Genomic DNA, 26585 nt, shown 5'->3' on the forward strand with positions numbered 1-26585 from the left:
AGCGTCGGCATTTTACATTTACTCAGTGTTGCCATCTTTTCAAAGTAGAATTATAGTACAGAGCCTCCTAAATTATACTATTTGGGGAAAAATATAGTACGCGTTGTTATGTGTTGAAAATGTATAATTTTTTGTGTCAAAAAAAAATAACGGAGAATTTGAGAACTGTGAGACCCCTTTTTATTTAGGTACCTACATCTCCCGAACAAAAATGCTAACCGAAGAATTCAAGATATTTCATTTTAAACCAGTCAAGGGATTTTTTTACGTTTTTCGAGCAATTTTTCTCCAAATCTTCTTATATTGAGAAATTATAAAACTTTGCACCAACTTATCGAACGGAAATATCGAAATTTTAGTGCTTTTTACATATTTTTTCCAATATTCAAAATTATAGTATTTTGGGCGTAGTATACTGCCAGCGCTCCATTGGCGAGCCAAAAGTCCAAGGACAATAAGTCTTCAGATTTATCTACGTTCTGCTACCTGGCTAACGGACGTTCAACGAAACGAGGTACTTATATTATCAATATGACGAGTAAAACAGTCGACTTTGACAGCATAGACATATGACAGACGTAAATTTGACAGTTAAATCGTGGTGGCGTTTAATGATACCGACGTTTTGTGTTTTTTGGGTGGCAGATAATCTAATAACGAAGCAAAGGGTACACAAATACTGGGTGAAACATTGGATAAAGAAAAGAACAACATTATCCCACACCAATTTAATTAGAGAATTGCGTTTGCAACCCAACGATTTCGGCAATTATTTGCGAATGTCGGAGGATATATTTATATACTTGGAACTGCATAATTTGGTCTTCCCATTCATTTAAAAAAATATATGAGGGAAGCTATTTCTCCTCACGATAGATAAGTGCCACCCTGCGATTTTTGGCTGCCGGCGGAACGTTCACTGACTTACATTCTTAGATTATAGAAAAATATTACATTACAGAACTGCGATTGGAAGACAAACTCTGGGCAAGACAATTCCTGAAATTTGCCAAGTCATCATTGACGTTTTGAAAGAAGAATGTTTTCAATGTGTGTATTATATTATACGTCTTCAAATAAAGTTGGGCAAATTTACAAATATATTATTAACAAGTAGACATCGGTTGGTATTATAAAGTGAACGTTTAGTGGATTATTTTACCTATATAAATCATGGACGGCAACGGCGTAAGAATGACAGACAAGATGCATTTGAGATAGGTACCTATCTATATATTGAGTCACAAATAAGGCCATCGTTGACATGCTAAATATATTCAATAGACCATCAGAATTCTGTACCTAGCCAGGACTCTCCATATAGGCTGTAAGCAAGCTACTTAATTATTACTGTAGAATGTATTGTAATGGTAGTCATATTCTTCGAAAAGCATGCATGGAATTTGATTTCTAAATGAGGCCACATAATAGTATAGGTAGGTATGCTAACATAGCTCAAATACTTACCATTATCGTTGTATCGCTTAAGCCAAGGTTTATAGGCATAAAAAACAAACAAAAAAACAAATATTTTTACAAGATATTTATTCACACAAAAACATTAATTTATTATACCAGCTTTTGTACATTTTTGCTTAATATACGATAAACTGGTTGAGTATGAACAGTAGTTGCTGGTGTTATTTTGTCAGTTTGTCCCATAAAGGCAACTTCGTGCATCAGCTTCTCGGCCAGCAATCTTTGTCCCTGTGATATCGTTCGTAATTTCATGGCTATCATTTTTCCAAAAACATCAAATTCATCTTCAGCGTGAATTAATTCTAACACTTTGTGGGCGCTATCATTCGATTTTTTTCGTTTGAACGATGGGGGTTCTGGTGCTCTATTGAGATTCGACCTTAGAGTAGTCGACCACGTGGATGTTGAAGGCGTATATTCTATCTGTAAATAAAATATTGATTATTTTTTGTTGCAGTTCCCTGATACGCACGAAGAAATGGAGACGATTGCAGAAGAATTTAATAGTAAATGGCAATTTCCAAATTGCATGGGCGCAGTTGATGGGAAACACATTGCAATCGTGCCACGCACCGGCTCCCACTTTTATAATTACAAACATTTCCACAGCATTGTTTTGATGGCGATTGCAAATGCTAATTATGAATTTATTTATGTTGACGTTGGAACAAATGGACGTATTTCTGATGGAGGTGTACTGAGAAAATCTGATTTTTTCAAACGATTAGACGAAGGCAGATTAAAAATACCTGCACCAAAAAACCTACTGCTAATTCTAATGCACTGCCATTTGTTTATATTGGCGATGAAGCCTTTGCATTACGTAACAATTTCTTAAAGCCGTATTCACAAAGGCAATTAAATCACAGTAAAAGAATATATAATTATCGGACATTCAGAGCCAGGTGAATTATAGAAAATGTTTTTGGCATTTTAGCTGCTAGATTCCGCATTTTTCAAGCTCCAATAAACATGAAAATTGAAAATATCAATACAGTTGTATTAGCTTTCTGTGTGCTGCACAACTTTCTTTGTCGCAAATCAACACAAACTTATATGTACTCCTTCTCATGACCTTGGATGTCAGCCACTTGCTCAACCTATTAGGTCCATACTCTGTCTCATACACAAATTGAAATACAATATGTGTAGGTACTTGTCAGACCCAGGATTCGAACCTGGAACCCGACCACGACTCTTAAGCCGCGCGGCCTTAGCCATGATCGTACCTATATACATATTATTATTTATTACCTACCTCAGCAAAGAATAAGTAATTTTATTGTGACTAGAAATGATTCATAGCTGTATGTTTTAATTGCTTAATAGTAGCTAATCTAATGTGATGTCACTTTCAGAGCTACGACAATGTCATAATCTACACGTGTATAATAAATAGCTTTAGAGCATTCCCACGTACCTTCCATTTGGTCGTTCAAGAAATCCAAATTTTTATAGTAAGTACCACAGTTTGGGTACCAACATATTATGATCCTGACTTTATTTTTCTCCTTTCTATAAGAAGACCTCAATGTCTGTATTTTTTTTTTGACATCGTCGACTCTTGCCTGCGGCTCCACCTTGATTAGTATCTCAAAAAGATCCGCATATGGCATCACGACTTTTGTAAAGTGGGCTGTTCGTCTTCCACAACGACGGGTTGTCTTTAAAATAATTCATAAAATCTTCCAAGAAACTTTATGAGTGTACTCGTAGATCAACCATTGTTGTTTGCGATGTCCGAACTCGGAACACTTCGAATGACAGTAAAAGAATGATGGCGCTGTCATCCGTCGGCATAGATATAGATAATGTGACGGTAAAGCGTGGCGAACGTGCGAATTTCAGCGGCTCGGCGAGTAAAATATCAAACATGTTTGAAATCCAACGAGCCTGGTCTGCGAATTGAAAAGTCCGCAGACCCGGGGTGCTCCACGCGAAAAAAAAGTCCGAAGACTGTAATCATCTTATCAGATGATCTTACTTGCGTGCCAATAGAGCGCCGGCATTATATCGTACATAGTATGCAGACCAAAATTATAGTACAAATACTATAATTGTAGTACGAATGGCAGCACTAATAGATCTTCACAATGCAGGAGCAGAAATCCAATCAGATTCCGTTTTAACAGCTGACACTTTGTCTTTTTCTATCACAAATGTCGGGAAAATTCTCAAAGCAAATTGTAAAGTAGTAAATGAAGTACCTAACAAAATTACAATTAGTTTTTAATCACAATCAAAATAGGTACAATGATATTTTTCCGTATCGATATAAAAAGCTCTAATTTTACCGAGTTGTTTTCAAAGCTAAGTATCTATCTAGAATAATTGTATTGCAGTATTTCAAAATATTTAAAACATAATTTTCTCATGATTATGTAAATGAAATCTTTTCACAGATTTACAATTCTTATTTTTAATGTGATCAAATAATTTAATAATAGTTTAATATGTATTGGTAACACTAAATTTGACATTTCTGCTTCTGCTTATGGTAATACTAAATGTCAAATTTGCAATGAAAGTTTGCTTTTGCTTTTGCTATCATTTGCTGTGGTCCATGTCCATGATTGACCAAAATGTCAAATTGATAGATTCTTGTTATTTGTAAAAGATTATTCGATATTTATTCGCCAGGTACGTTTATCGATTGCCATATGAAGCGATCGTCGGACTAATATATGTTGTGGGTATTTACATTGATTCGATTATCGCAAAAGTGAACTTAAAGAAAGTGTCTTGATAAAATTGATTTCACTTTTATTCCAGTGAAGCGAGACTCGTCAATTTTCCAATTATAATATACATTTTTATTACTGCTGTATTTTCACTATTCATATATACAAATCTTACGTCAGCGAACGAATGTTTTCTATTTACAGCATCTCATACATTTTACGATAATATTCATTAATTAATCTCTATCATAGTTAGTTTATCACTCGCATTCGCTAGCCATTATTCAATATTAACTTGATTGTATACAACAAAAACAAAATATTATTAGGTAGGATAAAATATAAACAAAGTACGTGTATGGTATTAATTGAACTGGTGTTTACAAGGTAGAACTTCATTATAATGGTTTTGTAACAGTTTTTGTTAATTCTACAATATTTGGGTTATTTATGTTGATAACTGTTTCAAGCGATAAACCCATCAGAACGATCCAAATATCTGTTATATACTACTTTTTCCGTCCGTGTCTGATCTTAATAGGATCATATGGGCCTCCTAGGTTTGTATTGGGTAACAGATTTTGTTTTTATGAAAAATACTCTGACTCATACGCAAACTGAAAAACAATATGTGCACTTGCCAGACCCAGGATTCGAACTTGGGACCTCACGACGCTATAGGCCGACGCTTAAGCCGTACGACCATCGTGGGTGTCTACTACCATACCTCTTTACTATATTGTTATTCACCCCGTCTTTCCTGCTCTAACATTTGTAGCTCGTTTCAGAGTATATCTTTCATTAGTCATTTTGATAATTGTATGATAACTGAAATAGATATACCAAGGCTAATGTAACATTTCTGTAGAATTTAATATAATTTTTGTAAATTGTAAATTTATCATAATGGCCATTAATTTATCGAGCAGAATACTGTAGAATATTTATCTATCTCGTTGGACAATAGAATAGAGTCAGGCAGCCTAATTATTAGATGAGTGAAGGTGGACATAAATGGTGCACACTAAACTTTGTTTGCCTTAGTTGAATTAAGAATACATTTATGCCGGCGCTCCATTGGCACGCAAGTCAGACGATTTACAGTCTTCGGACTTTTTTTTCGCGTGGAGCACCCCAGGTCTGCGGACTTTTTAATCCGCAGACCAGGCTCGTTGGATTTCAAACATGTTTGATATTTTACTCTCTGAGTTGCCAGACTTCGTCCGTCGATCACTACGAAAATTCGATTTGACATAATATACGCAATCATTCGGAATGAAAAAAATCTGCAATTGTTTTAAATATTTTTATTGATTGATTTGTTAATTTACACATTAGAAAATGAGAGATTTACCAATATTTTTTCATTTGAATTTATAAAATTCATAAAAGAAAACGTAAACCTTGTGTTGTTTTCACTGCTATATTATTTTATGCAAGTATACATATAGATAACACAAAAATATAGGACTATCGGAAGACATTATGACAATCGCAACTTTTCACTTTTGACAGCTCGACTTTTTTATTCGTTCGTTGATCAGTAGCAGAGCATAGACAAATCGGACGATTTATTGTCCTCGGACTTTTGGCTCGCCAATGGAGCGCTGGCATTACAGACGGTTTCTGTTAATTTTTTTAAAATTCATTAAGCCCTGCCTAAACCAAACCATAATCGATAAAAAATGTTCTTCTATCAATACCTATATCAAAAATTATGTATGGTTTAATTTACTATCTACACACTGCAATCTTAGTTCAATGTAAACAAATACGTTTGACTGACAAAATTTAGTATGGCTTATTTATATCGAATCTTAACAGCCTACTGTATGTTGTTTTTTTATATTAGAGTAATAAGCGCATATTTCTTATATAATCAACCCTTAATTATTGTAATTAATGTAAGCAAAATAAAATTGAACATATCAGCATTCATTTGCATTATTTTAATTTATTGGTCTCTGAAAGTCATTGAGATTTAAAATAATTTTTTGTATACTTTTGGCGGGTTTTGGAAGTTGTAAATAAATCATTAAATATTGTGTAAAATTACATTTAAAATATGCACTAATTTTTTTCGATAGATTTTCACCCTAATATGTGAATTTGTTGGCTGCTTGAAATAGATGCCTCTATGGACCGATCCTTTTTTCAGATTCCTGTTATGGAAGATTACAAGTTCCTGTTCAAAGTGGTACTGGTGGGTAATGCGGGGGTCGGCAAGACGTGCCTCGTCAGGAGATTCACTCAGGGCATATTCCCGCCTGGGCAAGGTGCTACAATTGGTGTTGATTTCATGATAAAGACTGTTGAGGTGGACAACGAGAAAGTTAAAGTAAGTCCGTCTATATCAGTGGTTCTCACGTGAAATTTAACTGTCGCCGCACAATTGACATTGACAGTTCTATGGAAACATCTGGTGGCCGCACCAAATTTCACTTTTGTTGTGATTGAAAAAATTAAAGATAAATTTTATTTTCTAAAAAAATAGATCAATTTATTTATAGACAAGTCCATTTAATGAAAGAAATTTGAACATTTTAGTACATATCTATTTATTAAAAAATAATGCAAATGGAAATTCCTCAATACTTCTTTTTTCCAATGCGAGAATCATGGCTGCTTCTAAGTTTATATCTGTCAACTGACTTCGATATTTGTTTTTTATGAAGTGCATTACACTGAATGATCTTTCACAGTATACAGTAGTAGGAGAAATCGACAATATTAATAAAACAATTGTTGCCAATTCTTTGAATTGACTTGATTCTTGGTCAACGTATAACTTCGACCAAAATTTTTCAACCATGGTATTATTAAAATGGTTTTTAAGTACTTGGTCATGACTCATTTCCAATAATGCACATTTAACGTTAGCCCAGTTAATTAAATTAAATACTGAAAATGATGTTTGTGGCCGCACATGAGTACCTTTTACTGTATCTTCAGACTATGTATACCTACATATTGTCGCACCTTCAAAACCGTATAATGCTGCAATTACATTATGATCAGGTCACGCACTGTCACATGCTGGTACATCGTTATTCCGCAGAATATTTTGAATGATCACTATCTCTATAAATTCAATGATGGATAGTGCCAACTCTAATGTATTAAGGTAAAGGCACTAATGGTTGACAGTGCACTAATGGTTGACACTTTTGAAATATATTAAATAAAATAAGAAAACCTGTGCGTGTATCCATTCGAAAATAGCTTAAAAACATGTACAGTGTAAATTTTGTGATGAACCAGTCAAAATTCATTTCTTTGCGAGCCAAACCATTAAAATGGCGAATATTTTTTAAAGAGTGTGACAGAGTGAGTACGTATTTCATATTTTCTTACCAAATCCGTTACGAATGCTGTACTCTTCCAGGTAATAAATTATTACATAATATGTTTTTATTTCAGATTTTTGGTATCTTACATGTAATAATATATGTTAGTAGATTTGAATAGGTTTCGTGATAATATATTTAAATTTATGTCTGAAATTGATGGGTGTCAATTATTGGACCACAAAATAAAGAAAACCTAATAGTTGACAGGGTATGTCAATTAGCAGTGATCACATCAAAGTTGCAATAAGAGTGATTTTTCAACAATTTCGGCATACACATACATTCAGTTTTGATTCCATATAAGAAAGTATATTTTTCGCCCATCCTCTCCAATAGTAGACACATGTCAACTACTAGGTAAATTAAATGTCAACTTTTGGTTCCGCAAAACACGAAGCGACTGCCTCAAGAAAAATGCCACCTATAAAACGACAAAATGTTTCAATACTCTTAAGGCTATACCTCAGTTGAGGCATGGTCTAAAAAGATCGTGGCTAGGGGATGCGCAGATTGCGGGTCGCGGGTGCAAATGACGCATGCCGACCGAAATATAATTTGTCATATAAATCCAACATGCGTCCATTTAATGTTCTGTTTATTGTTCTATCAGTAACAATAATAATATATTCATTGACATGTTTTCTTTTTAAAATGGGTAACGTTTTAAGTTATCTTTACACGATTTAAGAATTAATACCCCCGTCGCCATCACGAAACAAAATTACGTATTGACACCTCGACGTTCTCTCTCAGACTGCCAGCGAGTCCAAAATTTCGTCGCGCCTATAGTTGAAAATTATTTGCCGTTTCACTGAAGTATCGCCTTATTAAGCGTCAATTACATTGAGCTTCTTTACGAGCTGTTTGTTGGCGAATTTATAATCTGCCTGTAAAGTCGCCCAGTGTAATTATCGAACAAGCTAACATGTTCGATGATTACACTGGGCGACTTTACAGGCAGGTTATAAATTCGCCAACAAACAGCTCGTAAAGAAGCTCAATGTAATTGACGCTTTAAGCAGCTCTTTACGAGCAACTGCAAATCCAAAAAAATGTATTTTAGAAGGGAAAAAAAGATATCATAAATATGTCTGCGTTGTCCAAAAGGCATTTAATAAAAATGATATCATGGTAATGATTTGTTTTGACAATGCAAAAACGAGTCACCGGTTGATGGTTAATTTGTATGTAGGTACCAGAAAAGGTAAGGAGAAAATATTTAGGTAGGTACATGTAAATTATACCAAAATATTCCATGTTAACTATTGGTGTTTAAAGGTGTCAATTATTAGTGATTCATCTTTTTTGATATGTCAAGCATTAGTGATAAAAGATAGGATACAAAAATGTTTTATTAAAAAGTGTGTTTGATTGATGCTTATTTTCTCTCATTATAATATAATCGGTAAGGGTTTTGTGCAGTGATTAAGATATCTGGTTTTTAAATCTATGAAGAAATGTGTATTCTATATTAAAAAAAACATGATTTTTTTCTTAATGTGTCAACCATTAGTGCCTTTACCTTAGTATTTTGAATTATTATTCATGCTGATTTCTATTAGTTTTAACAGTGTCTACGTGTGCGTATGTTAAAATTACTTGCGATATTGCATCCATTAATAATATTATTTTGAACAGAACCCAACCTGCAGACCATAGATAATAGATAATAATTTAATAGAAAATCCATAGAGAAAACCACTAAAAACAAAGAACACGCGATTTTGACATGAGTCGAAAATGTGTAGGCTTGTAGAAAATAATAAAAAAACGTTCATTGAGTCATGCAGGTGTCTATGCAGCACGATACGCGAGCACATAACGTGATCATAATATATTTGAACCTTAAGTGTTTTTTACAAAGAAGAGGCAAATGATTTTCATCACAATTTTTAATCACTGCGTCCTACAACATGGGAATATTTTTTTAACTCAATTCCAGAATAATTTCCCTTCCCTAGTGAAATATAAATGCATCATACAAGTGCACTGCACTGCTTGCATTGCTATGAAACATCGTTCAACATCGGAAATCATATTTTTTCTTCATAGGTTTTTAATATCATCGCTCATTTATTGTAATGCAAACCATAAACCGATGAGTCCATATTGCCAATAGGCGATAATACAGGCACTATGCACCGTATACGTCATCCTCACTGAAATCATTTGCGCCCCGGCAATATATTTAGTTTACTTAAAATTAACCCAAAGCTTAGTATGAACTAAAGCCATTATAAACAACTTAAACCGTGCTAATCGTTTTCGCCATTCGTAAGTTCCAGAATATCGTGCTCCGACCGGTAAAATGACATCATATTGGTCTGAGTAGAGAGCAATTACGGATTTGAATTATGGTTTGTTATTATAGACGCTGTAGCTTACTGTTCACGGTCAAATTATGTTTAGTATCATATTTAGCAATCTCGTATGTAAAATGCCTGTTAAACTAAATTCAATAGAATTCATTATTTTCTAAATTTAAAATGGATAAGAAATGTAATACAATGTCGGTAAGATATTTTGATTTATGTGTACTCCAATTTAAATCAGTGAAGATAAAAATAATTTTTCTACCTAACGCATTAAAATTATTATTTCATTATCCTGTGTGTTGACTAAACGCGAAATGATGTCGGTTATTTATAATATAGAAAATTATTAATTCATGAATTCTAGTGATAAGCTAATAAATCTTTATTCTATTTCACAAAGTGCAGTTTCATAATAATCATTATTCATACATTGTACAAATTGCTAAAGATACCTAATGTACTATATATATAGAATAAGATGGCTTCCGTTAAAAGTAAGAGGTATTTATCTAACCAAATGTCAATAACGTTTTGTCAAATCAAAAACAACGCCGAATTGATTTCAATTTTCAATAAGGTAAGTTTCCAGCACACCCTCAAAAATTACAATCCAAAAAATCACCAGCCGCCACTAGTCTTCAGTAATTCTTAACATTATGTCACCAGAATTGAGAGTGGAAGTGAGAATAACAAGTGATGTGTATAATCTTATTATTATTATTATTATAATATCGTAGTTAAGGCTAATGTTATTTTGCATTCGGCCATAGTACATTTCCATAGAGATTGAGGAGTACTTTTTTTGTACAATACTTTGTTTTTTATGAATGATATTATAATACTGATATATAATTAAGTACTGATATTATAATATTTCCAGTTACAAATTTGGGACACGGCGGGACAAGAAAGGTTTCGCTCCATCACCCAGAGCTACTATCGATCTGCCCACGCCCTCATATTAGTTTATGACATCTCCTGCCAGCCCACTTTCGACTGCTTACCCGATTGGCTCAGAGAAATCGAAGAGTACGCTAGCAGTAAAGTGCTGAGGATCCTTGTAGGTAAGTCGTCATCAGTATAATCAGCAGAGGTTGATCCAAATTCAAATTTATTTTACATGTTATAATGTACATACAAAATACAAAGAAAAATTAGTGTTTTTAATTTTTTTTTAGTTTGACCATTTCCGATCCTAATAAGATCATAATATAGGCCTCCACGAGGTGGAGGTTTGTATTAACAGATTTTTGTTTTTACGAGAAATGGATGACAGCCACTTGCTCAACCTATTAGGTCTATTCTCTCACTCATACACAAATTGAAAAACAATATGACGTGTATTTGCCAGACCCAGGATTCGAACCTGGGACCCACGACGTTATAGGCCGATACTTAAATAATTAGACAATATTTAAGTAGAAGACAGAGTAATATGAGAATAAAGGACATAGAACACACCAAGTGAACTACGTAAGTTGTCCACCTTTACTAAGTGGAATATATCAATATCCGAATTGATTTGATTGAACATAGTTAATGCCCTCCCAATTGGCATTAGTTCTGCAACTTGGGGGATCAAAGAATGCTCTCGATTTCTAAGGTAGTTGTCTAGAACATACAAGTAATAATAATAGTAAGTATAATAAATACTACCAAGAATGGCAGTTTCCATTTACACTAAGTAGTCAGAAAAAATCTGCAGCTAAATATAGATCTCTCAAGCCTTCGAACTAAGGAATTGTAAAGAACTTTTAATACTGTAACATCCGAAAAGACTAAATTTGTAGCGCCTTGTAACAATGTGGCTACTAGGTCTTAGACCTCCTGTAATAGTTTCCTTTAGTTGAAAGTAGTTGTCATCCAGTTAATAATATTTCGTCCCTGTATTTTAAATACCTCCTATGTGGTTTGAGTCATATTCCGAAATAATCGAACAAAAAACTGTCGTAAATGATGTATAGGTATGTTTTTTTGTAGATCCTAATCATAAATTAAAATTGGATAATCATATTTTTTTAATGATATATTTATTATTTAATAGAAAAAAAATCTACTTCCATGTTTTTATCACATAGGATTAATTTTATATGCACCGCGTTGAACAGATTGCATCATGTGTAAACATGCCGTGTTCAGATAAGATTATTTTAATACTGATCTATTGCGGTGGACACTCACATAGGATTAATTTAATATGTATAAATAATGATTTTATTTGGTGATTTAATTTTTTTTTGATTTTTCTGCAAGTGAAATAATACAGATGGTACAGAGAAAAAATGCGCATCACGTAGTATCAATAACTCATTTTCGTCAAAATCACCACATAGGAGATATTTAATATTCAGCGACGATTTAGTACCTACCTTGAATCTATAAGCTATACTATCCTAGTGCAATATTCCCTCCACCACCCATCACGTCTCTACACCCATTATGCAGCGTATAATGGCGTAACAAACATTAGGTGCCCTTTAAAGTTGTGCTTGAGAGAGTGTCCCAGGAGCAATTTCCCATGACCTTTGTTGGCGTACAATATAGTGTGCAAGACTTTTATTCTGATGTATTCACAGAACAGATTAATACGACAGAAATGCGATACCAGTCACCATATAACAAGACTTTCAATGCAGTTTTGGTTTATGTCTTAATAACCGTCAGGCCATAATGCAAGAAATACAAAGCCTCCGGAATGTCCTTAAATATTACTAATATTGAATGCATGTTTCGTTTACATGACAAACTATTATCATACAAATGGTAATATAAATTATATTAAATTCTACACATTTTGACTATTTTTTAACCGCCCCCCCCATCGTCACATTCACATTTTTGACACCCTCCCCCTAAATGTTAACAAAGAATTTTTTTTTTAATATTTTTCCTTAAATCCCCGATCGACAAACCTTTGGCAGAAATGAATCAGCTCTTTTGACAGTTATCTGTACATAGCATTCTGTTAGGATTGATGAAAGGGAAGGTTTATAGGTAAAATAAATAAATTTGAAAGTAATTTTATATTATCAATGATCAATTTCAATGCATTTATAAATATTTGAATGGACATACATCAGTTCATAATATTACAAATATGCATAATATAAGTAATACTTAATATACAAATTTTGAAATTTATTATAGTAAAATGTCATAGGAATTACATTATTTTCAACAGTAAACAGTGGAAAAATCAGGAAAATAATAAAATTACATCAACTTATTTAATAAAAGAAATACATGAACTAATAAAGAGAAAAAACTTAAAATAAATCGTATTTATTAATCTGGGTACACCAAAATAGCATACAAACTTCTATGATACAATTATAAAATGAATTAATTTATTAATGGACAATCAATAGTTAATTATAAAACCATTTATAATACGAGACACTCTTAACACAATGCTTACGGGCCCTTTTAATTAAGTTTGTAATTAACGCGTTAATTTGCATTTGAAAAGTAATTAGCAAAAACACAATTTTGTGCGGCCTGTAAGCTATGGGTTATTATAAAAGTATTGATATCAATTAGAAAAAAATACAAAGAAATTTATAATACTTACAAAAGTTTACAGTGTAAAAATTGTAGACATATTAAAAATATACAAACTTATATTGAAATAACACATGAATAAAGAGATAAATTTACAAATAATTGGTTTTAACATGATTCTATTCACTATTTCCGTTCTTTTTTTAACACAATTCAATGAGTACCTATTATAATAAACACTACACCACGCCGTCATCTTCGATTTCATTATCACTTAAGGAAGGTTCGGGAATAATGTTTCTACATGATGCACTTATAGGTAGGTAGTCCTTTATACAATGATTATAGTTCTTATGGAATTATTCCAGCACGACACATTTTTCTTTTTTTTTCTTTAGTTATCACAACATTTTAGTATAATATCCATTCTTCAATTCACTATACACATTGGTAACAGGCCGCCCTCTCATATGACTAATAAAAAAAATATTATAATGTCCGGTATGGGCAACGATTTCGGTGATCCTTGATTTCTTCCGTAGAAGTTGATAACAGCATAAGATCCTGGAACAATTATTATTATGTTAATAAATCGTATTCATCATTGTTATTATATAAAACGAATGATAACCGAGCCACTAACATTAAAGCTAGGCAGACATTCTAAATTATTACTCTTTTTTTTTTTTTTTTTTTATTTATTTATTAAGGAAAACAAACAGTTACATATTGATTACAGAAATTTATAATATAATAATAAAAAGTTAATGCAACCAGCAAAGTTTCCATATATACATTATAATATAGTTAAGCCTAACAAGATAGAGAGTAAAATAACATAAATATAAAGAAATTACATAAGAAGATTACATGAGAAAAATGATAAAAATGAGGAAGAATAATGAATAATTAAATAATATACAAAAGATAAAAAAGAAAAATAAAAAAGTAACATAAAAAATAAAAGAATTAATATATATGTATAAGTAAATACATTATATATCTATTTATACAAAATTTTTGAGATAGCATGTTTAAATGAAACAGGTGAATTATTAAAAGGGTCAACGGTGGAGAAATACATATTATAATTTAAACAAGAGCGCCGAATAAAGGAGTTTTGTGCATAATTAGAACCGCTACGACTGATATGGTACAAAGTTTGGTTTTGTGTATATCTTGATGGACAATGGAAACCCACCCTTTCGAGTAGGTTTGGCGAGTCAACAAAACCATTGATAATTTTAAAAAGAAAATATTGATCAGACATAGAACGTCGATTTTCCAAAGATGGTACCATAAAAGTTGCAGCGGTCGAAGTAGAATTAGATAAATCATAACAGTAGGCTTTAAAATTAACGTGCTTGCGAAATCGCTTTTGCACCGCTTCGAGCCGATTTATATAAGTAACGTACTGTGGATTCCACACGACAGAGGCATACTCAACTAAGGATCTAACATAAGAGAAGTAAAGAACCTTCAGAACATCAGGTGATCTGAATGGTTTAGAGATCCGAAGGATAAAACCTAGTAATTTTAATGCTTTATTGATGGTTTCATTGATATGAGCGTTAAAATTCATTTTATTATCCATTATAACACCCAGGTCACGTATTTTTGAGCTGCGTTTCAAGGGTTCGACTCCTAGTTTGTATGGTGTGATGACGGGGTTCATACTTCTGGAGAATGTTATTGACGAGCATTTTTTGACATTTAGATAAAGGTGATTCAGTTGACAGTATCTATACAGTCTATCTAAGTCAGATTGTAACTCAATACAATCATCGACTGAAGAGATATTTTTATATATTTTTGTGTCATCTGCATAGATGGAAAATTGTGAGTTAAGAAAACAGGTGCTCATATCATTAATATATAAGATGAATAATAAGGGACCAAGGTGGGACCCCTGCGGTACTCCAGATGGAATGTGTATAAAACTGGAGACGAATCCTTTAATTGCAACAGCTTGCGACCGATTTGAGATGTATGAAGAAATCCAACGGAATAAATCCCCGTGAATCCCCAGGGCCCAGAGTTTTTTAAGTAAGATGCAGTGATTGATTTTGTCGAAAGCTTTAGAAAAGTCCGTATATATAGCGTCCACTTGTGTTTTACTGCCCATTGAATTAAGTATGAAATCAGTGAATTCGAGTAGGTTAGTTTCTACGGAGCGTCTCCTAAAAAAACCATGTTGATTTGGTGTGATGAAGTTACGTAGAGCTGCAAAAATATGGTCGGAAATGATCTTTTCTAACAATTTTACGAAAATAGGAAGTTTGGATATCGGCCTGTAATTAGTAATGACGCTTTTGTCCCCACTTTTAAATATTGAAGTAATTAATGCTTTCTTCCATACATCAGGAAAACATCCGCTTTTAACAGAAAAGTTAAATAAAATTGATAATGGGGAGGCCAATTCTTCTCCACAAGAAGCAATCAAAATGGGAGGAATACGATCAGAACCGGCGCCTTTATTTATGTCTATGTTTTTGATGTATGAAAGAACTGATGACGGAGTGAATATTATTGAATTAATTATCATAGTGCTAACATCTTGCAAAACAGGTGTTTGTAAGGATGACGGAATAATACAGATTTAAAATAGTCATTGAATAAATTACATATAGATTTGCCATCCGAAACAATTTTTTCATCAAGGAGCATTTCACCGGGTATATTGGACCCATTGGATTTGGATTTAACGAATGACCAAAAAGATTTTGAGTTTCGCTTAATGGATTTTTCTGCCCGTAAGATGAAGTCTTCATAACATTTTTTAGCAAGGCGTTTTTGCCTTTTTCTTAAAATGACAAATCGTCTCTGTTCTGGCAGAACACACTAATTGGAGAATACTAGTTTCGAGTAATTTGACTTTGAAGTTTTTAAAATGTTTACAATGGTCTATCATGTGAGTTTATTAAGTAATCGTAAAAAGGATGACTTTAAAATAAAGATTGTTTATTTATTTAGAAGGTTAAAGTAAAAAATAAAGTAAAATTTTGTTTTTTTATGATTATTTTCTTATTTGTGTATAAAAAAACGAATTAGTGTTTTTTGCCAGAACACATTTTGTCTTTTTCAGCGGTACTGATTACACTAAGTGTTATTTAGTGTTTTCTGCCAGGAGAAAAATCCAGAATAATCTAAAGCCGTTGTTATAGTTTTAGGGTAAAATTTTAGTACGAAAAATTATCTAGGTATTTTTATACATAAAAATGAGATAGATACATACTGCATAGTATATTCTTATCGAGCGTAGAGATTATAAGTAGGTACATGTGTAAATAATGACAAGTAGAAGACATATTAATAGAGGGAATTTCAGAGTAACTATCATTGGTGGAACATTAGCATCGTTAGAGTCATCATCATCAGTCTGAATCAATGCACTGCTGGATGAAGCCCTCTCCAAGCTGATTCCACTTCTCTCGGTTCTGTGAATTGCGTTGCCACGTAATTCCGCAGTACTTAACCATTTCATCTATCTAGCGACCTCTAGGTCTATTTTGCGAACGTTTTGACCTCTTGGGTACCACTGGATGACTACAATAATTGTCTATCGGTTGTCCCTTTTTCGAACTATGTATCCAGCCCATTTCCATTTGTGGTTTTTAGAGTACACTATTACATCACAAACCCTTGTCTGTTTTCTTATATAATCATTCCGCTTTTTGTCATTTCGCGTTATGCCCAGCATGCACCTCTCTATACCACGCTGTGCTACTATAAGTTTCTGGGTCTCTCTTTAACTTAGGGTCCATGTTTCACACGCATTTGTGATTACGGGAAGCACACACTGGTTTAACATTTTGTGCTTAAGGCACGGGTCATTTTTGAAGACATTATTCAGACGGTCAAAAGTTTTTCAGCCCAGCTTCACTTTGCGAACAATTTCATCAAATATACATTCACCTACAGACACCTTGTTGTCCCAGAAAATATCAATTGAGTTACTACATATGGCTCTTGCAGACGAATCATAAAATATATTGCATCTCTCGTAATTATTACGAAAAAGTGTTTCAGCAGTGGCTTAATAGAAAATTAACCATGTGCATGTAGTCAAGTTAGGTGGTGATTCGTGAAAGGCATGACCACTTCTACGACTAGAAACATGACTTCCCTGGTTTCCTATTGCCTCGAGTAGATATATCACAAATGAAACAATTGCGTCTTTCATGTTCTCTGCCATTTTGGGTAGTGTTGACCTGTGTGTCCCTGATAACTATCTTAGATATAGATACCATCAGTTGTTTATTCTCCCAAGGTGCAGAACCAACCTGCCAATTGGGAGGGCGATAATTATGTTCAATGAAATTGCTACGGGTGTTGATATATTTACCTACGTGAGAATGAGTTTAAATGGACACTGTTTTATAAATTCTTAAAATAGGGTCTGCTTAACTCATCCGGTGTACTTCCTTGTACCTATCTAATTTATCTACTGATCTATCTCTTTTTTTATGTAATACTGTTATATTTATATATCTTTGTTTCTAAATGTCATGTTGTGAACGTCTTAAACTTATAATTTGTAATGTCCAGAATATGTTAAAAAAAAAAAAATGTTAGAAGAGTCACGCGAGCTTTGTTAGTAGAAGCACGAAGTTGGGTATACAGAGGGGTGGAGCCCATACGAGTCACGACCTTCGGCCATGAGGTTCCTACTATGAAGAAGAAGAATGATGCTAACACCAAAGTAACCAATACACTGGCTGGATACAATGGCACCATGCCTATATTCTTGAAAACAATGGCCAGCGATAAATAATATACAAAGTCATACTGCGTCTCTCATATACATACGAAACTAAGTGCTCACACAGTGTAATTGTAGTTCCAAGTTAAGTAGTGAGGAGTTGGATTCACGACTACTTCCGATGCTGCTACTGTGACTTTTCGTGTATTACTTGCTATCGTCTTAGGTAGACGAATTACAAAATAGACCGTGTAGGTATATCATATTGTGTAGGTGAATCAGAGGCGCGCTCGCGGTGCCCATCGAGGATGTGAGAAGTGAGAGCCACGTCGACTCCTTGGCATGGTGCTATATCTTTTCGTGTATACTGTCGTCTCAGTTAGACAGATTGCAAAACAAACGTTATATGCTTCCGACGAATCCGGTGTACGCGCGGGATTCTCATCAAGTACCAAGTTACGGAGGTGAGGATTGGGAGTCACGACCACTTCCCGACCTGGTACCATGACTTTTCGTGTATACTATCATCTCAAGTAGACAAATCACAGATGAAAGTATGTCTCTCTGATTATGTATATGGGTTGTTAGGTAACGCACCTGGACTACATGTAAAAAAGTTTTTTTAATGTATTCTATACATCAGTGGCTTGTTGTCGATTTTGATTATAAAACAATAAATGGATAAATAAAAGGACGGTGATGATTAAAAACAATATTTATAATTGCTAATCAGGCTCTGTCAATCTCTCAGATTGTTTTGTTTTAGAGACTATAGACACTAAGTCGCTTGCCAGTATAAGGTAAAAAGCAAAAATTGTTCTGGCAGAAAACACTAACTCAATTAGTTGTTATTTCCAGGCAACATTTCGCAATTTTTCATTTAGTGCGTTTGCACAAAACTGTTTTTAAGTAAATATATATTTTTTAAAAATTAGTGTGTTTTTCCAGACGGTAGAGTTTGAAATAAGGATCATTTTGGTATAACTAACTCAATATGTCATTTTTTCGAATTAGTGTCTTCTGCCAGAACAGTGACGAAATGTATCGTAATCTATGGGACTACTGTACTTTTTCCAATTCTTATGATACTTTAGTTTTTCATTTATAACTTTTATTAGGGGTTTGGAAAACCAGGGAGGATAACGATGAATTGGAGTTATGCATTTTTTCGGTACGTTAGTATCAATTAACTCCCAAAGTTTAGCATAGAAACAAGCCGAGGCCTCTTCCATATTCATGTTTGGTAACATAATAGTTTCCCAAGATACTACAGAGAGATCCTTTTTGAGTTTGGTATAATCGCAATTTTTAAATAAATATGTCTCACGAACAGCCGCTTGTAACGTTTTCTTTTTGGTTATACTAAAATTAATAATAAGGGATTTATGATGTGCGTCTTCTGGAGTAAGGGGTGTAATGCACGAGGTGACCACGCAGTTACTAAGGTCAGAAATTACAAGATCGAGAATACGATTATTAATATTACAATTAGAGTTAAATTGATGCATGTTCGTGAAGGATAAAAAATCAGTTAAACTGGTACAAAACGGATCAATGTTGTAATCAGGGTGGAGATAGTTGACGTCATCAGATGATTTCCAGTCTAAATTTGGAAGATTGTAATCTCCTACCATAATAAAAACTTCATCAGTATGAGAATGATATATGGTAGAGCTTTTTTCCAAGTGCGCGCTAAGATTGGTTTTAAAATCGGTTCCGCGTGGATGGTAGGAACCACTGGCGGCTCCCTCTTTAGGTCATTCGGTCATTGACCTGCCAAAATAAATACCTTACAATCGACATAATAATATGTGCAATGTCATATATAATAATATTAATAATAATCGGTGGATTTGAAATTATAGGGCGCGCGATATTGTGTCAACCCAGTCTATTGGGCTTTTTTTGTTTGGGCGATAATTCCCCGAACAAAAATATTGTGTTCGCCGGCAGTCTGAAAATTGACCCAAATTGAATATTTTTATAAAATTTTCTCTCTCGTTTCTCATACATAAGACAGAGATCGATATAACACAAAATACGAGATCGAAGCTTGTAACGGTGCGTGAATTTCTGTAATATCGGCAATGCCCGAGTGTGAGACAAAAGATTTTTTCACCTAATTAAATGAAACAGAATGATAACACTGACTAGATAATTGGTCTCAAGACGCAACTGTGTATGCGGTTCGGATTCGTTGAGAGGTTTTGACGAATGCCTTTGGTTATTTTAATAATATATAAGGAGTTTTTGGTGATTTATAACATTTTTGTGAAGCAGTTAGTACGCACGCAGTAGCAATTGAAGTCTGTGATACAATTATAATGGAAATGGAAGCACGATTTGCATCCAACGATCATCTCATTATATCCGATTTGTTCAATAAAGAAAATTACACTGATTTTAAAAATAATTTTCCCACACGTCAAGTAAATTTGGTAAAACTGTTAGAAGAAATAAACATAATCAAGTTAAAAAATGAATTATTGGTGTTTTATCAACGATATGATTTGCATGGCGCTATTAGTGCAGTTTCTCTTCTACATTTTTTACTCAGCAATAATTTCAACGAAACATTTTCCGAGTCGATCAAAGTTCTCCAATTTATTTGCGTCATACCAATGACAACAGTTGAAAGTGAAAGATGTTTTTCCACTCTCAAAAGAATAAAAACCTTTCTACGCAATAGGGCCAGGATAGACTGACCGCTCTTGCAATGCTCAGTATTGAAAAAAAATATGTGGGAAAAATAGACAATTTTTATAATCGTGTGATTGATGATTTTTCAAAAAGCAAAGAAAGAAAAGTGGACCTGTGGGTCTATTCTATGCTTATCGACCGCTAAAGTGATAAAGTGAAAAATATTATCAAACTTAGGGTAGGTTTGTATCAAAATATTAGCACTTATTGTAACAATTACACGAAGCCGGTTTTTATTGTTGCAATAAGTGCTATATTTTAACAGCACCTATCTTGCTGCTGTTAAAATATCGCACTTATTGCAACAATAAAAACCGGCTTCGTGTAATTGTTACAATAAGTGCTAATATTTTGATACAAACCTACCCTAAGTTTGATACTATTTATCAATTTAGTGTTCGATAAGTATAGAATAGACCCACTGATTTACAAAAAAATATAACGCGTTGTGTGCAATTTCGGTTAACGATGGGTTAGCGTTATGAAAAACGGACATTTTTTGAAGGGTTAGTAGGTACCGACCTATAACAATTTCTAGCACTTATTCTATAATGTATAAAAAGTCAATTTGCAATACGTCTTTTCAGTATACAACGAAAAGGCAAATTAAAATAATATATTTAAAATTGACCTGCTAGGTTTTTCCGGATTAAGCCGCCAATGGTAGGAACAACATAGATTTATAATTTTAGCGAGACTTTCAGTCTTCAGGGTGACCCAAAGATCCTCAGCACTACTATTCCATTGAGGCTGAAGGGATGCACTGAATTCCAATTTCACTGCGATTAATACACCACCACCCATTTTTTTCCCAACTGATTTATAATCGCGATCTCGGCGAAAAATGTTATACCTAAAGTTGATTAGTTCGTGATCCCTAATTTCGTCCAAAAGCTAAGTTTCAGTAAGACAAATTATATCATAGTCGCAGTTAAGGACACTATTTAAAAAGTCGTGCGTCTTTGTGCGGACTCCACGTACGTTTTGATAATAAATTTGGATATCAGAGCCTGAGATAACTTAAGTAATAAATAGTTAAATAAAAATATATTGTTGCACCAATAAAGTTAAATACATAAAATAATATGATATTCCTCGGTATCTCAAGATTAATAAAAAGTGAAGTGCTCACGAAGGTGAGTTTCATTGTATAGTTTATTTCATTTTCCCTAATTCTTCCTCTTTTGCTATACAAATAGCCGGGGAGGTATCGTTTTTCCTTGTGAAAATTCGACCATTTCTGACCCAGGTATAAGTAAACCCCAGATCTTTTGCCTTAGTTTTAGTAAGTTTCAGCAGTATTTTGTTGTGTTTAGTCAGATGTTCGTTAATGTACACTGGGAGTGATGATCCTGGGATGCCGATATCGGCAGAATGTAGCATTTTTCCGCCGGATTTAGATTTTCGCGCTCCCGATATTATTTCAGCTTTCATATCCCTATGGCAAAGCCTTAATATAATTGGGTTGGGTCTGTTCGGAACGGGCGTGAATTGCTTAATTCTTGAGACATAATCGACATCGTTGGGAGGAATGGCTACTCCGATTTTGGCCCCTAGCATAGAGACAATTTTACGGAGGTCTTCGTCTTTTCTTTCTGGAATTCCAATTATCTCCACATTAAGGAGACGATCCCACTGAGCATTTTTGTTATTTTCTTCTTGAAGGTAATTTAATTTAATTTTGACCGCTTCTAAATGGGTTTCTAAATTGTTTATTTTGTTAATTTTGTTTTCAAGTTCTTTAAACTTCTTGTCGAAGGACAAGAATTTTTCGTCCATAAAATTTAAGTATTTTTTTATGTCTAAAATTTCTTTTTTTAGATCTTTAAATTCCAAGATATCAATTTGAATGCCCTTAACTACATTAAATATGTCAGTCAAACTGGGATTATCATGTGATTTCTGTGAACCGACGACAGATTTAGCAGGGGTATTAGTGGCGTCACACTTACTGCAGCTAGCGCACTTCCATTTTGATCGGGTGCTGGAGGTCATTTTTTTGAATGTTGAAGCAGGTAATCCGATACACTGATGTTAGAAGGATAATTTGCAAGTACTGCATTCCAAGTCAGCTGCAGCTTCGGTCGTCAACGCGCAGTTTAAAATAGCACACGGCATCGCGAGTATTATTAATTTATTATGGTAAAATATAGGTACTTGTAAATAATATCGTTGAGCGCGGTACAGTAATAATTATTATGATAATTGGCTATTACTGCTAATTGATCACGGCACTGGCACAAACAGAATGAACAAAAATTGGAATCAAATTTAGGTTATGTAAGTTACTGCACGGGTAAAAAATATTATTTATAAAATATTGATTTGTTTTAACACATTAATAATTAAATAAAGATTAATCAATATATTTATGTACACAATTCACACACTGTTGTTATTGTCTTCTACGGTTATGTAATATTAAAAGAATTTACTTTTTAAAATCAATTCACTACTATATATATATATACATATCTCTATACATATACATATCTCTTGAAATGCAACACGTCACAAAGCCATAACTTGGCTATTATGATTCTATATTAGTTAAGAAATATGTCAGAGGACTAGGCTTTTAATGTTATATAAGATAAGTTATATTATTATTATAGTTAATACAACTTACAGACAAAACTAAAACGAAGTTATTTATTGATATTCAAATTGATGCACCGTGCATTGTGACACGTCACGAATCTATAAGCTATTATTTTTATAAGTAATTATTACACGTGGACTTTTGTAATATTATAATATCATAATCAATATACATTATGATCAAAACATTGAGAAATATAACAATTATTAATCGCCAAACAACGAAAGTAAAGACAAATGAATCAACAAAATGTACCTGATCAGTATGACATCGGACATCAGTTTATTTTACAGCCATCGGTTGTATTTTTATAAACTGATTATAAAATCCTCACAGCTCTAGATGACAAGCACTTTGGGAATGGTTTACTATCCATTTTCTATTAACACTTAATAACGTTTCACAAATAATTACGAACACGCACCAACCTGCTCTGACAGTTGTAGGAGAAAGAATGATAATTCTGGCTAGAGTTACCGCAAAATGGCCGAAACCATAGGCAAATGCGCGCTGTAATTGAAGTTACAAATATTTGGCAGTACTAGTACATTGAATTTGACTCGACTGCGGCTTAAGAGAATACTCTAAATGTTATTACAAACTTATTTCAGAAGAAGTTTTAACTTTTAGCTCAACTATTGAACTAAAATAAATCCGTTAGTGCCATTACAAAGATTTGACTGCCGCGTTTCATTGACATTTGGTTAGATTTTTTATCTAGATTAATACTGTAAGCATCTTTACAGTTTTTTTGATGTTGGATAATCGAAAAAACGGGAGTTATGTATTTTTATTAAAATAATGAATAGCTAAAAAACGATGTTCTATATATCGGATGACCTTGATTTTTTTTCTAGCATACATATTTATGTATAGACACATAATCCGTTATTAACTCAAAATACCTAAACTATTGACTTACCAACTTTTGGCACTAACCCGACGATATAAACTTAATGATATATAAAGTTAATATACAAAAACATTCTGTAGAATTTAATATAATTTATATTATTATTTGTGAAATATAATTCTACCAATTAAATGCTGGCTCAATTAATATTATGATACAGACTTAACCTTTTCTCTGCTAGCCAATTTTTACTAGGTGGTCACTTGTAGAGTGTGAAAAGTTTACGGTTCAGTATTCATTCCCCTCACCTTGAACGCATTTGATGTTTCTTATAAGTGCGCGGTATCAGTCATTTAGACATGTTAATAATGGCAAAAGTTTTGAAAAGTGACATCAGGAAGTTTTTAAGTCATCTTATCTCCTACTGTGAAGAAGAAAAAAGTATAAACACGAAAAAACGAATAACCTCATTCGGCTCCAACTTTTAATGTTGCCATATAAAATTTATCCTATGATAAATATTTATTAAAACTTACCAAATCAACATATTTCTCGAGTTTATCGTGAATATTTTCACACTAAAATGATAAAATATTGTTTAGAAAATATACACAAACAGTTCATTCAGAAGTTATAACGTTTACAAGAACCTGCGAGTTAACTCGTCCGTGGCCTGACGCGACATACATGCTTTGGCGAGTTAACTCGTCCATGGCACTGATCAGGATAATTATAGGAAGGTATATATTTTTCGCAAATTTCAAATAATGATATACATTTTTTCCCAATAACTTAGGATAAATTTTATATGGCAACATTAAAATAAAATTTCAAGTGTGTTTTGTAGTGGCTTTGGCAGGATCAGGACTGAATAAAACATATTCTTTAACGCATGTTTAAGTTCACCCCATATTTTTCCACACTCGAGAATTGTACCTTCTTACAACCACACCCAGAAGGTAAGAAGTTACCTGAGTGGATCTGTGATGAGAAAATATCTTCTCATAATATACCACCACGGTTAACCAACAACTCGTGTCGGCACATACATAAAATTTGAGTTTTAATTTTTTCTATTTTCAGGAAACAAAATAGATAGAGAAGACTGTGAAATACCGAGGCATGTTGGAGAGGACTTTGCACAGCGGCACGGAATGTATTTTCTGGAAACATCCGCAAAAGAATCCGACAATGTTGAGCGACTGTTTATGGAAATTGCTGTTGAACTAATGGAGGTTGGTAATTAAATGTGTTTTTGTCTAATAATTCAAATATTTTATTATAGTATGTATCTTTTTTCCTATTTATTAGAAGCCATCAGATTTTAGAAAACATCCAGCTGTTCTAAAGAAACTACTGCAATTTTAGTCTCGTTTTTAAAATACATTATTGGCATAAGAGGTTAAAGAAAAATCGTCTTTTATACATAATACGCAGATGGGGTTTTCACATAGTATGAAAGTGAAACAATAAAAGGATGACTAAGGCTAATGAAACTTACTGTTTTGGTTACTTACATACATATACAGTGGAACCCCGATTTTACATGTTCGGAATTCACATTTTCCCACTATGTATGTGATTTACCTGCAATCTACGTCTGAAATATCCGTTATTATAAATGTATAGCAAACATTGAAATGAATTTTAAGGTGCAGACGTATGTGTGCATTTTTATTTATAAACACGTCTGCAGTACCCAAGGCCAAGGTCGGTGGGCGATATTTTATTTTAACCAATTATTTTTTTTTTATTTTGCATTTCAGCTCGAATGTTACGGTCGGTTCTTGCTTATGTTTTTCATTGTTATCTGTAAAGTGATTTTTACATTTCGTCTGTTAAGTTTTTCGTTTTATGTTTTTATATTTATAAAGGTTTTCTTAAATGTATTTGGCATTACCCCCTTTATCACGATCGATCAATATCTTAATTATTTTGGTTATTTTTAATATGGACTATTATTTGCAGCAAGCGAAATGCAAAGAGTTACCCCGATACGACACCAGCACGACACCGATCAACGGAAAGACGACTTCAATAGGTGACGGGGCCTGCTGCGGTAAAGTCGCGTAATCGCACAGCGCACAATGAAAACAATAACAAAGCTGTTACTGTAGCAACTAAACGTTTGCGAATAACAATACCATGTCAGTTTATACACTTCCGTTTGTCGGCAATTCGTCAATTGCTGGAGTCAGTCTCGGAGATAGCTTTTCAGAGCTGTCTGGGAATTGTCTCAGAAATCCTAACTAACTGAATATACTGAAACGAAATTGGAATTGACTTTACGAATATTTATTAATTTACTATCTTTGTGTCGAAAATACTGATTATTATTTTCGTTTTAGCGACTGTAAATGTATACCTTAATTAAAATAAATAGAGCATTCATTGTCAATGCT

General features: G+C 33.3%; 1 protein-coding gene across 1 annotated transcript; it reads left to right on the top strand.

Moving 5' to 3' along the window:
- The first annotated feature begins 3993 nt into the window (after positions 1-3993).
- Positions 3994-26585, top strand: Rab30 (RAS oncogene family member Rab30). Its single transcript, XM_085940110.1, has 5 exons — positions 3994-4119; positions 6319-6498; positions 10706-10889; positions 25267-25418; positions 26152-26585. Exons 2-5 carry the CDS (start codon positions 6328-6330, stop codon positions 26254-26256), a joined length of 612 nt encoding a protein of 203 aa, XP_085796236.1. The 5' UTR covers positions 3994-4119; positions 6319-6327; the 3' UTR covers positions 26257-26585.

The sequence above is a fragment of the Rhyacophila brunnea genome, unplaced genomic scaffold (genome assembly GCF_057557595.1).
Source record: "Rhyacophila brunnea isolate RB1 unplaced genomic scaffold, BYU_Rbru_1.0 scaffold_12, whole genome shotgun sequence".
Lineage (NCBI taxonomy): Eukaryota > Metazoa > Arthropoda > Insecta > Trichoptera > Rhyacophilidae > Rhyacophila > Rhyacophila brunnea.